At 41.8% G+C, this 14,080-nt stretch overlaps 1 protein-coding gene across 2 annotated transcripts in view; it reads right to left on the bottom strand.

Annotated features, from left to right (window-relative positions):
- Nucleotides 1-14,080, bottom strand: part of LOC138265473 (transient receptor potential cation channel subfamily V member 6-like) — a 298,739-nt gene that overhangs the window by 149,742 nt on the left and 134,917 nt on the right. For both annotated transcript variants that reach the window (XM_069213213.1, XM_069213215.1), the window contains 2 exons: nt 7,742-7,888; nt 5,500-5,703 (listed from right to left, as the gene is read on the bottom strand). In XM_069213213.1, the coding sequence (XP_069069314.1) occupies nt 5,500-5,703; nt 7,742-7,888 (351 nt within the window). The remainder of the gene's footprint in view (nt 1-5,499; nt 5,704-7,741; nt 7,889-14,080) is intronic.

Raw genomic sequence — 14,080 nt, 5'->3', positions numbered from 1 at the left:
CGGGGCACCCCTTGGGGCCCCTGCCCTGCCCATGTACTTGGCATGGGAAGTGCAGGGGCCCCTGTGCAGTGCCCCATCACGATCTGCGCGATGGGTGCAGCTGCACCCACCGCACAGAGGCATTGGCGGCAACTCCATGTGGAGCCACCATCAATGTCCCGGACATGCATTCCTGTGGGCCGGCGGGCGGAAACAATGTTTGCAAAAACGGTGCAAACTTACAAAATATAATTGTATTTTGCAAGTTTGCACCGCTTTTGTGTCAAAAAATGACGCAAATGCGTCGCTAAAAAAGTATAAACATGGGCCTGTATGTGGTGACAATACCAGAGTGTTGTGTGATGATGTAACGAGAATCAGGTCAGCTCACTCTAAAACCCCTTGTGGAGTTGACAGAATGTGCATGACAACCAATTGTGTCCACTGGCCATAATAACCAGTCCTCAGAATGTGAAAGTTATGAATTAAAGATACTGTTCTGAATCAAACTAGTAAACTGTTCTTAAGCGACATATAAAATCTTTTGCTAATTGTCAAATTTTGCAAAGGTGGGAATACTGGGCGCATTCAGTTATTTTATTTTCATTAACCCAAGGCAAGTTCTTTGCTGAACAGTGTCATTAAAAAATATCATATATAAAGGAATAAGACATGTTCTAAATAAAACTTCCCTTCCCTGTATTTGCCAACACACTCTTCAAATCAATCATTTTTTTCCAAAACTGATAGCCTTTATAGGCCAGCTGGGAAACAGAGAATTCTGAATAAATCAAATTGGCGTTGGTTAGCAATATTTTACTCACTTTAGAGGAAGGTCACTTACAATAATATGACTCAGCATTCTTAGCATTGTGCCGAGTAAAATATGTAAACTTGTCTATCCATGGTTTGGAACTTTCCACTGGGGGAGTTGGACAATGTTCCCATTGTGTGAATTACAAACTAATCTCAGGGTACCAGCTTTTTGAAGAAAATAAAGCCCGTAATGATGACAACAGAACATTTCCCCATAATTTGCAGTTGTCATATAAACATGTTCACTTTCATAGTATAATATTCAAGCTCAGAAAGCTTAGAATCAACTGTTTTTTTTACATACAAACCATCAGAACCAACCCCTGATATCATAACATCATTCACAGATATTTTGAAAACATATGGAATTTGAATTACTTCAGTAGGACCAAATATATCATAATGTACTTTATCCCAAACAATTCCATTGGGAATTGGAACTGCTGAAATGTTCACAAGGAACAAGTCTCTTCGTACCTTATGTGATGATAGGTAAGGTGTTAAAACCTCATGCACCAGTACAACAGCAGAGCGTTCTGGAAGATAGTGACCAAGTATCAGCAGTAAGAAACAGTGACTAAACCAACACAATGCAGAAAGGCAAGCAATGACAATAGTATGTATAAATAGTATGATGAACAAACCAAATAGTTTTTTGAAGCCAGCTGAAAAGCTTATGTACTCTTGATACAGATGACAGTTGCTGAAGAATTTGAAGAAAAGTCGTCAATGTCAGCAAAGGAACTAGAAGCAGTCTGTGCAAAAACTGGAGCCAGTGTAGAACTGGTAGATGTAGTCAATGTTGGTGATTCATAATAAACAATGTAATCTGTTTGTGTTTCAGTGGAATCGTAAAGATCTACATCTTGGACATTTCTTGTCGGTGAAGTGGTGTCAGGATTTAGCAAAAGTTCATTTTCCACCCTCCCCATGCTCAGAGGGACAACTGTAGCACTGTTCAGTGTTGAAGCATTGTTGAGTGCTTGAAGAGGTATATCCCAGGAAGTAGTGAGAGAGGCAAGGGAACTGCCCAGGAATCCTCTTGGTCTACTGTGCAGGATCGACCACATGATGCAATTTGACATTGTCAATTGAAACAAAGCAGTTTTCTTTAGAACCAGTCAGTAGTGGTACAATGACAGTTCTGGTAACATATATTCCTAAAACTGGAACCAATGCTCAATATCATAGGCTGAACTCCTTCTTTACAGCAATTTTTCATGCCCTACATCCCCGACTTTAGGAATCCAGCCAGTAGATGTTGTTGACAAATCTCTCATCCCAAGGTAGTGGCAGGCAGATTAATTTTCATCACAGAATTGTTGTGTTTCCTGTAAAACAGTGACATATTCACTTATGTCAAAAGGTGTTTCTGTCACCACCGTGCCAGGGCAATGAAGGTCTGGGACATATGTAGGAATCCCAAACAAGACCGCATAAGGGGTACGTCCTCCCAAGGACCTTCTGGTCAGATTATTTAGAGCTCTCTGGACTCCATACATGTGATGAAGCCAACTACGAACAGAACCTAATACCCTCGCTGTTGAGGATTGCTTTACGTCTCGGTTTTTCTGCTCCATGAATGAATTTCCCTCTGGACGTTAGGGAGAACACCCAATGTGCCATGTTGTCCCTAAATGCCCCGGAGGCAAAGGCAAGGACCTGGTCCGAGTGGAATGCTACAACAGCATCTGTCCCGATGTAGACTTTCAAATCTTTAAAAACAGTTTGGCCATCAGCAGATCATTGTGCCATACCCACAGAAATCTAGAGCATGAATCTACAGCAATTAAGATGTATCTGTATGCACCATCAGGTTGTAAGGGACTGCAATGGTCCAGGTACACATATAGTAATGATTTGTTTGAAGCCAAGTGGGGTGTCTGTGGTGGGCATTTGATGGTAGATCTTTAATTTGTTGGCAGATGTCACACCAAAGAACATACTGTTTGGTCTGATTGTACAGACCTGGCCACCTGAAGCATTTTGCAATAGAGAGATGGGGGCCGCCACATCAGCAGGGGCAAAAGCAAACTGTCAAACTCTGCTTTGATGAGATCTAATATATGATCTTGGTTGGGAGGGACATGGGATCACCACCCCTGTAATTGTTGCAGATGTAATGTTTTGGGCACTCAAGTGGTAGGAATATTTATTTGTGTGTGCTTTTGGTAATGGCTTGCCAGCAGCCGAAGCTTTCACAGGAGCCAGTATTTCATCATCCATTCTTGTCTGAGAATGAGTAATCACAGCAACAAAAGCAGGAGCTACTGCAGCCAAATTATTTTGTACAATGTGTATTCCATCATGTTGATGGCCAAAGATTGAACTACATGAGCCTTTGGTAGCTTGTCTTTGAAATCTGCTAACCTTCCCCAGAAGAATTTGTGTTTCGCTTTTGAATCTCTGAACCCGTTCATGCACCAGTAGTGTAAATATTCATTTAAGGATTGGTCATAGTAGTACAAATCACACACAATCAAAATAGAAAGTTCAGGATCCGTGTGTTCCAGTGTCAAAATTATAGCCTTAAGCTCTGCAGGTTGTGTGGTGCAGTCCCCTAGCGTCTCTTTGTACGTACATTGAGGGTGGAATTTACCAACCCTCATTACTCTGCTAACAGCTGCAGAAGCACCAGAGTATTAATGTTTGGTACCTACAGCTGGTTGTGCTGAACTATCAGTGTAAATGATAATTCCGTATTGACCAAGAGGCAAGACGTACATGGGGTACTCACGTTTATATTGAAGGAATTCTTGGGTTGGAAGTTTTAGATCGAAAATATAATCAACATCAGTGCCTGTCAGAGATGCTGTCCATTGAATCCAACATGGATGTAATGCTTTTGCCTTTGGGATGCTAGCCTTAGTAACAGCCTCACAAGATAGGTACCATTTCTATCGGGAGACTAAGGGGAATGCTGGGTGAAAGGAACTTTGTGGCTCCTCTCAGATTCCAGAACTTTGCAGCACTGAAATGTGAGGGAAAGGTGTTTTTTGCCAAATTTTGAGGTTTGCAAAGGATTCTGGGTTACAGAACCTGATGAGAGCCCCACAATTCACCCCATTCTGAATTCCCCTAGGTGTCTAGTTTCCAATAGTATATAGGTTTCCTAGGTGCCGGCTGAGCTAGAGGCCAAAATCCACAGCTAGGCACTTTGCAAAAAACACATCAGTTTTCTTTGGGAAAATGTGATGTGTTCACGTTGTGTTTTGGGGCATTTCCTGCTGCGGGCACTAGGCATACCCACACAAGTGAAGTACCATTTTTATCGGGAGACTTGGGGGAATGCCGTTTGGAAGGAAGTTTGTGGCTCCTCTCAGATTCCAGAATTTGCAGCACTGAAATCTGATGGGAAAGTGTTTTTTTGGCCAAATTTTGAGGTTTGCAAAGGATTCTGGGTAACAGAACATGGTGAGAGCCCCACATGACACCCCATCCTGGATTCCCCTACATCTCTAGTTTGAAAAATGCACAAGTTTGGTAGGTTTCCCTAGGTGCCTTATATTGGTAGCCCCAATGCCCTCTCCTTCCCCTAAACTTATGCAGTACCCATGACTTCCAGCATATTTGTGACTATATGATAAATTAAGCAGCAGGCTCCTAAATGGCAGTGCTAAAATACCTTGTATGCTGAAAAAAGATTCTCCATCATAGATTTCATTCTGAAGTATGATTTGATGAGAAATGAAGCTAAAACAATGGATGTGATGAATACGAGGATACATGTAAAGTGAAAAAGGTTGTTATAGAGCAAATGAAATGTGAGTATGAGACTAGTAATATGGTCGCTTATAAGGCGTCAGAATACTTGACGGAGGTGATTAAAATGTTTCAAGATGTAGGGTCCAATTCACCAAGTCATTACAGCTGCAAACCTATGTCTAAGACCGGAAATGACTCAATTATGATTGTAAGTCAATTAAGCTGCAAAAGGATACACCCAGGCGGAGTAAATGGTTTTACTGCACAGCCGTATACAGCTACAATGTACTAAACAATATTCAATGGGGTATGGATAGGTGGATCAAGAAATGATTTGTCTTACGAGCTTGTGAACACCCACAGATTGTGAGTTCGTTGGCATTTGCAAACTACGCTCCAACCCTTTCTAAACAAGGACATTGTTGGTGATTTACTCCAGCTGTAGTAAATACAAGTCTAGGGTGGTAAGCGGACTGTAACAGCCCAACTTTCATGAGGGTGTAGGAGAAGTGGCTTCCCCACTGGGAAATCTATATTCATGCAAAAAAAGAAAATTAAACAAAAGTGCCTGGGCTACCTATCTGCAATGCAAAGTTGTATTACGTGTGGACAACTCCACATTGGAAAAATAGTAAATGTCACATAACATTCTCACTAGTACACCAGGTAACCAGTGATGCCACATTATGAATGTATGTAAATACCCAAATCTCAAATATTCACACATGTGTGTAGGAATACATGTACGTATGTGGATTTACAAATAATCTTTGTAAATTGTGCCCCTCTTGATCTCCAAAGAGAGATGGATCTTTAATTGCATCCCGAAATGAGCGTGGGTTGGGCGGTTCTGATGTTGAAAATAATATTGTTCCAGGTCCTGTGAGCACAGATGGAGAAGGCCTATTTGCACTTACCATCTTTCTTAAGGTTTGCATTGAAAAGTAAAATGTGATTGTACAATAGCTGAGGTTTCACGAAATATAAATTACTTCTTACCCGTAGTGTTTTTGAGACTTTGATTGTTATTTGGTCGAGTGGAGAATCTGCTGGTTTCAATGGGCGGTGAAGGCAACAGATGGTGAGGAGGACTGTGTATGACACATAAAGGAAGGTCCAGAGGAGAAAGAACTTAGAACCATACTTCTTCCATTTGTAGTGCATTAGCTCCTTCACCGGAGTAAGTTCCAAAAGTATTCTTGCCTTATTGAATTAAGAAACAATAAACAGACTATAAATAAAGAGCTGGGCTCTAACAATATCTAGCTTTTCTTTATACTATGTGTGCCCGATTAACAAAGATTTTGCTGTGATATACTCCTGCAGTACTCACGAATTCCAAAAGTAAGTCAGGAATGCTTTTGGCTTACTCTTGAAATTCATGAGAAAGCCAGGAATTCTAAAAGAGTGATTCACATCCACATAGACAACAGTCTTGGTAACTCTGTCCCAAAATACACAAATTACGCTTGTAAAATATATCTAGGGCAAAAAAGAAATCAGTGGACCTTATTTATCTTTTCTCGTTTTAGTAGATGAAGGGCAATACACAAAAGGTGCGAGCCGTATAACTTTGAAAAATGATAAAATTGTTTTGCTTTTGTTCACTGAAGTAGCTTTACTGTGTGCAGTTCAATAGGGATCACCATTTGGATGTTCTTTGACAGACAATGTTCGTACAAATAGATCGGTAGAGTTTCCCTCAAATGTGGATCTTGTAATTGAGGCCAAGTTGGCATTTTCCTAGTATTGCTACTCAACATAATAAGTACTGCGGGCATAGTTACCAAAAATTCACACAATGCCGGGCAGCAAGCAAAGTAGCTGTGATGTACTGTGTGAATGGGAGAGATCTAAGATATGGTACTCTTCTGCTCTCTCCCTGCACTGGTGCACTCGAGTCAGGACAATTTGAATGCAGACACCCTCATACCATGGTGTAAGGGTTTCTGCGTTACGGGCTATTGCAGCCTCCACTATAGTAAAAGAAGAACTTTTACCTGAGGCCGCATTACATAAAGAGCTCCAGATTCATAATGGTTGTGTGTGCATGCTTTTTGCACTCCCAAGGGCACTCTGGTATTGTAGAAAGGACCTCAGACTCTTGTAAGGCACTTCTGCAATGCAGATAACACACATGCACATGTAGCACTGTCATTATCCTGAAGCGGATTTGCCTCATTAGTATGGGCGATCATGGATGCAAATACAGTGGCAAAGAAGTCATCGGGAAGGGTACTGACTGTGCACCACAACAAGGTGGTGCACACTTTGTGCGCCACTGGAGATGGCTCCAGCAGGGGGAGAAAAAGATCCCATAGTCCTTCCCCAGACACTCTCCTGCATGCAGGTGCAGTCACTCACTACATAACCAGTAACAGGACACACTGTCCCTGTTTTCGCCGAGCGCACACTCCCTTTTTGCTCCTGGCGCACCTAATCGAAGGTGTGCTACAGTGCAAACAGGGACTGTGCGCTCTTCCCCTAGCACAGCCTCTGGTGGTTCATTTTCCAGTGAGCTAGAAATACAAGAGAGACCTAGATATTCTAGTAATTCAGTTGCCCCTTTATAGTCAGCAGAGTCTTCTTTTTCCCTTTAGGTATCTGCTTTTAAAATGAGCTCAAAATATATCTATCTAAGGCATTTGTAGTATGGATGATCACCCTGGAACCACTCCTTCCAAAAACAGGAAATTGGAAAACTTAAAATACCTTGATTGTTCAAAATCTTATTCTCTGGAAAGCTTCACCATCACCATTCATGACAATTTAACAATTAATGCACTTCTGCAATTATGGACTGGTCCGTTCTTACTTTCTGCACCCCTTCTTGTAATTGCTTGGCATACTGTTAGAGCACTTCTCCTACACCTTTTCCTTTCCTTTCCTATTTCTAAAATAATTTCCTTTTTTGTGGCCCTCTGCAATATTAAGCAACATTCCAGATGTTTCAGCAACTACTATTTTAGCCCGCCCTCCTTTTGAATCATCCCATATTAAGCTTAGAAAAACCTTTAGACTAGTGTTTTAAATGGACAGGTACCTACAGGTATTGAGTACCAGGCTTACATTGATTTTATTGGATCAAAGTGCTTCAAAGACTCTTCAGGGATTGTAGGTTCTATATAAATGTAATTACAATGTAATCAAGTGGCCTACGAGTGGCAATGCAAACCTATACGCATGCAGAATACTGGTAGCATGATGAGGGGAGCTCAAGATAGAATTCAAAACAACTCACATCATTCTTTTTGCTGCTGCATATAATATCCAGAACCGATTGCTTGTCGTCGTAGGAATCAATTCCGGTGAGGTCATAAAGGCTGGATGATACAGGGCCAAACACACAGTATGGCTTCTTTCTCTTCTCCATGAAATACTCAAACATCTGTAGGACAAATCGAGAGGACCATGAACAGGACAACAGAAAACTGTGCTAAGGATAAAGATTTAATCTGACAATTTTTAAAAATGTGCACATATATATAAATATGTGTATATATATATTTATATATATATATGTACTGTATATTTTTTTGTGATGGCAGCATTTCTTCAAGGGACACACTTCACTGACAAATGCAAGAGAACCCTTTTATAAAACTTGGGTAGCTCACACACAACATTGCCCATCATTTTCAATACAGGTCAGAGGGTTCCTGGCCTTCATATTTCAGGCACTTGGCTGCAGAATATTAAAAAATAATGTTTATCGATGAGGGCAGAATTATCATTATCTCCTCATCCATTTTTCGGTATATGAAGATCACTAATAAGTAATAGTGTTATTATTAGCAATGCCACATCTTTTTTGACAGGGTATATCCTCTAAGGATTTAAAAAGGTATGGTCCCAGTGCATATTTCAGGTCAGATGTAGATCCAAACTTACGTATAGCCCTCTAGATGCATCTTCATTTAGGACTGGTTGCAAGATGCCTGGAGTTTATTGAAACCTGCAGAGCAGTCATAATTCCGAACTGGATGTTTTTTTTACTGCACCCAGTGATTACTGGGTACATTAAATAACTTACCCACAAATTCCAAATTTCCAACTTGAAAATGAGTTGCAACATATGGAATTGTATTTAACACAGCAAATTCCACATATTTTGCCTTTTCATGAGCCATTTTATTATAGATTTTTGCAGGTTTTACCTGTGGGAATCTATCAGGGGTAAACTGTAACAGTATGATAATTATCAAAACCTATGAGTTTGTTCACATGGGTACTGCAAGGTCCCAAAACATCTCTATCGCCTGCGGTGTCCCCCAGATTTCCATCCAGGCCTCTTCTGTCTTTATCCTCTACATGGAGCAGCTTGGTCCTCCATGCACTGTAAAAGTAGCAGGGTTAACTAATATGCCAATGACACCAGGGGGTGGAATTTAATAAAATATTTACTTGTGCATGGGACATGTTCCTTCATAAATCTACTTGCCCTGTAAAAAAACTCTACTTGTCCCTTTGGTGCCATGTAAAACGTCAAGACACTTTGGCAAACATCTCATTATTTAGGAGCAACATTAAAAGCCTCTCTGGTTATCCTAGGGCTAATACTATAGAAGAGCTTGAATACTAGCAATTGCCTTATTTTGCCACTTTTCCGCAGATCTACATACTGGGGCTAGAGGCAGCAATAAGCAAACGTTCCAGAGCTAAAATGCCCTTTTGAGTCTGTGCAAACCTACTAACCTGCATGTTTTATGGGTTTTCACCAGCCCTTCTCAAATCTTTTTCCATGCTGGGAAAGGTTGGAAATTTACTCCTGACAAGGGCAGAGGTAAAACTTTTTTCAGGGATGGGGATAAAAGTGGTTGGAGTGAAAGTGAACTTGTAAACATCCAACATATTTTCACATGAGCAAATCTACACATGCATATTTGCTCGTGCTAAAATACAGTTCACAAATATTTTCTAGGAGTATGGTTTTCTGGTCTACTTCTGTAAAGTCTTGTGAGTTCATGAAATATGTAAATCTGCACTAATGCAAAGACATATAAAATGGGTGCACTTTTGTGACTTTGTGGGCCCCTAATTGGATCTGACCTTTTGTTTTTATTAAACTTCCCTCTCTCTCTATCCATCTATCGGCTGGCTTCACTGTGAGTGATAGCAATTTTCTCTTTCACAAGGAGCGTATCAGCATACAAAGTAGTTTTGTTCAGTGCCAGAAACTACTGAGATAATGTGTGCTTTTCGAGACCAACAAATATTTTTGCTTTTTGCCAATGTTTGTTACAATGGTGAGGGCCCAGCAGCTCCCACAACAATGAAGTTTTACAAAAGCCATGTCAAAATAAGACACATATTGACAAAACTAAAAGACTAACCACCAATGTCAGACCTATTGGCTTTGCCAATGCTTGTTTATTTTCATGTTTCCCATACTTTTGTTGAAATTGGTTTCACCGATTTTCCATTATGGATATTTTTGGGATAAAGTGCCATGCATCAAAACGTTTTACTGAATAATGCTTTAAAGAAGTTTTACCTAAAATTTCACAGTAATTTCTCGACACATTTCTTTCCTAGTTGCATTTTTTGTGAACATTTTATTTTGAAAGCAAATAATCATCAATCTTGCTTCAAACTTCTGTAAATATTTGCATATAATCAGAGAGCATTTAGGGAGCATTACATGTAACCTCATATTGTTAAACTTTGCAAACATGTGTACACATGTTTTTTTACTGGAACCACTGTAAGCACTGCAGTCTGAAGTTATAACACGCATTTAGGGTGCTCACCATAATAATAAAGGCTTTGCTTTAATAAACCATAAATACAAGCTTGATCAGCAATCACAAATGGGCACAAATATTACCTCAACTGCAGACAATTCCCTTTCAAGCTCCATAATGTGGTATTGTAAACTGGCAGCCAAAGGGTTTGTGCATCAGCGGGTTGTCCTACTTGTCCGATGGACAAAATAAACATGAAAACATATGTCCTGTGCATCTTATCAGGCTATAGGAATTCCACACCCCTGTGACACACAAGTTTACTTCAAAGTGTCCTCTGCTTCAAACATCCAAGGCCTTAATCTCCTCCTCCAGATCGTCCAGACCTGGATGTCCTGTGCCCACCTCAAGCTCAACCCAGCAAAGACAGAATTCATCCTATTTTCCTACAAAAACAGACAAGGAACAGTAAAAACCTGGCTCACTGACATGAATTGTGATGGAAAGAATTGAATTGAAGATGCACCTCTTTGAAGAATACTACATCACAGTACATTAACCAGCCACAAACCAGCTGACTCTTCTCTGAATTATCACTTTATGATTGCCTTTGACCCTGTGCGGTGCTCCACTTCCTTTTGAGTGGGTTTGTGCTATAAAATGACCACATATATACATGCATATCACACAACTCATAAATCCAATCGCTGTGCAAATTTAATTCTTCACATGGTTCGGAATTTAATCCTTTACTTTCAACGAAGGACTAAATTGTAATGCAGGATTTTAACTTGAGGACTGGAGACCACTTCCTGATTCAGTAGTGAATGTCAAACTCAAAAGTCCGTCATACTGGCTAATATCAACCATCTGTCCTTGCTGCACTGCCACTCCTTCACTGTAATCAAAAAACCACAGGAGTAACCTGTAAGACCAATACGACTGGGGTGTAGAATGTCTAAATACAATGATGGCTAATTAGGTATCAGTTGCCAACACCTTTTGAAATCTGTCAATACCTAGTTAGTGTATTCTGGAATGCCCAAAGAGGGTCAACAATTTAAAACAATACAGGATGTGACCACAAATATGGGAATCACAAAGAAAGGAAAGTTACTGAAACTAACTTAACTCTAATCGGACATTGTTGTATTTAGACACTCCTTCACTGTAGCCAGCATAATGTGCAGATACAATAATCCCCTTTAATCAGGAAGTGGTCCTATGTACCACACTAAAGAAAGACAAAACACAATAGGTGCAGATGAAAGGATTCTAGAATAAGTGGCTTGACTGTGTCAATCCAATATTAGATTAGAGGATGTCTGAAGGGAATGGTGTGTTGGGACGGAAAAGTCCAATACATGGTAAGAGACGTGGATCCTTCCATGAATGCCCAACTGTGCTGTTGTCTGAACCCCTAATGCTGATTGTTTGTCATAGGCTAACCCAGATCATGTGTTTGTGCAATTACATAGGCCTGTCTCTCAGATTGAAGTCTTGTTGGAATGGGAGTGGTGCCCAAAGTTCACCAGTTGTAAATCAGCACAAGCACGGTGGTGGCAGCATACCGGGTGGTGGCCAGTAGTAGTGAACAGGACCTCTTTACCCTGTGTCACTGGAATGAGGCCTACAGGCTCACTTACCTCTTGAAAGTTCTACTGATTTGTGATTAACCCACCCCGGCCCACCGTAGTTAGATGTGGAAGTGTGTGTGTGATGGAAACATGTGCTTAGTGTATGTGTGCTTGCAAGATGTGCACTACACAAGGGGAGAAGTGTGATACAGTGTGTGCATAGTAAATATGAGTGTGCTGGCAGTGTGTGTTTTTGAAATCACACACTCTGTTCAATACTGCAGCCTTTCTGTATTGCACCAGTGTACTCAGACTGAATGCGTTTGCTGCATGTAGTTATACTTGTGGTGGCATAATACATGAGGAAAACTGCTGTGCAGTAAATGTGCTGTGGATGTACAAGTGTACAAGTACAAGTGTTTCTGTCTGGTACATTTCATGGAGAAGGTTGGGGTTCCATTTTGGGAAGCCCAAACATGCCTGGTGAAAAGATAAGGAGTAGTAGAATCCCCCCATATCGATTTGTGTATTGCTGCATCCCTGTAAACTGGGAGGGACATGCACTGGAGGATGGGAGAGCCAAGGTCTCTCCGTGCATTTCAAAGGGTTCTTAGATTCAATAATAGATCACAAGGAAGGGGCCTGGACACTTCTCAGGAACAGAGAGATGGGGCTGTTAAGGGAAGCAATAAAGAGTAGAGCTGGGTACCCAGGATTACCCTTTTGGTGCACATATCACTGTGTCTGATATCCAGGTGAGAACTCTGTCCACTGCAATGAATCTTGTTGTGGGTTAATCAACTTTGGAGTCCTGCCTGCTGTGACAAACATCCTTCAGGAGGAAGAGGAAATGGTAAAGATGTCAATTTTAAAGAAGCAGAACACCAATATAGAACAAAGACTCAGACACTAAATTACATTTTGTGTCTGGGAAAAGGACTATATGTCGGGGAGATTGAGACCCAAACTTTGCCATCTGCCGAGCAGCCGGACGGGAAAGCTCTGCTTGACTACTGCCTGTGCCTGTGACCAGGACTGGGCATCAAGGCCTGATAGTCTCTCTGATGGGTGAGGAGACATCACCCAGGGAAACCAAGACCACCTGCAATGGAGCCTGGAGCACCACAGCCTGCGACCTCACCAAGACCAGTGTGCCTTGTGACCAAGAAGAGAGCGCTGGAAGGATCAAGGTTCAGGGGTGAGCCTCATCATAAGGACTCCGTGTGCAAAGTGTGAGTAATCCGCTGTGCACCGATCGGTCTGTACCCAGTGTCCTGGATTCATTCAGGAACCTCAGTGTGCCAAGAGAGGCCATTGTGGACTACGCCAAGGAGCAAGGTTTGAATGGAGGGCACCAGGCCTGCATGACCTCTTGGTGGGTGGCCCTGTGTACCACAGAAGGGGCCATCATGAACATCAATGCCAGGTCAGTGTGACTGGACTTCTGAGTGCTGTGGCAATGACCGCACATGCCATGAGTGGCCGATGGAGACACTGAGGCCAAGGGTTCAGGCCATCGCCCTGGAGCAAGAAACTGCTACTGTGAACAAAGCGAACTGCACCGAAGGAAGAGGATGATTAAAGGACATCACTGGAACCGCATTGGAGCAGGGAGATCAGCCCCTCCACCTCCCAAAGGGAGGTGTGACTTACCTTGTGATCACCAGAGCGGGAACAACCCTGATAATTTTAACCAGCTGGTAGAAAGGCTCGGAGGAGAGAGCCTGCACCTGCTCGGTGCTGCCGCTTGTGACCCCCCACAGCCTGACTTTGCCGATCTGGGGAAGGACTTTGCTGCGCCATTTAGGGGTTTCATACCCTCAGAGAGGGTAAGCCATAAACTGGGCCTTTGGGACCCCAGGCGACATACTGCGATTGATACTGCGACCCCATAGACTATTGTGACTAAACTTCGAAAAGGAGTCAGAGGGGAGAACTCTTGAGTATGTCCTGGATATGGCCATCAATGAATGATGAATGACATCAAACTTGTTGCACTAAAGTTACTAGGGGAGGGAGTGCCCTGAAAATTACTATAGCCTTGCCCTCAAGGGCTATGGTGTTATTGTTCTGAATGCCGTTTACCTTTGCATGTGTAGAGTTAGAATTAAAATACTTCTTTTTATATAAGAACAGGTATTTGACTGGACATTCATTTATTGTTTGTGCTGCTTGCACATTGAGTTATGAGTCGTGTTCACTGATCTCTATCTGCATTCCCCCCAATGGAGCCTTGACTTCTTATCTGACGCTACCTAACTGAGAGTCAGGTGCAGAAGGGAAGCATGGTCCACTAGAGCTGGATTCATAGTGAGGCGG

This window comes from Pleurodeles waltl, chromosome 11 (assembly GCF_031143425.1).
Source record: "Pleurodeles waltl isolate 20211129_DDA chromosome 11, aPleWal1.hap1.20221129, whole genome shotgun sequence".
Lineage (NCBI taxonomy): Eukaryota > Metazoa > Chordata > Amphibia > Caudata > Salamandridae > Pleurodeles > Pleurodeles waltl.
Note: the sequence above shows the minus strand (reverse complement) of the source record. Positions and strands in the feature narration are given on the sequence as shown.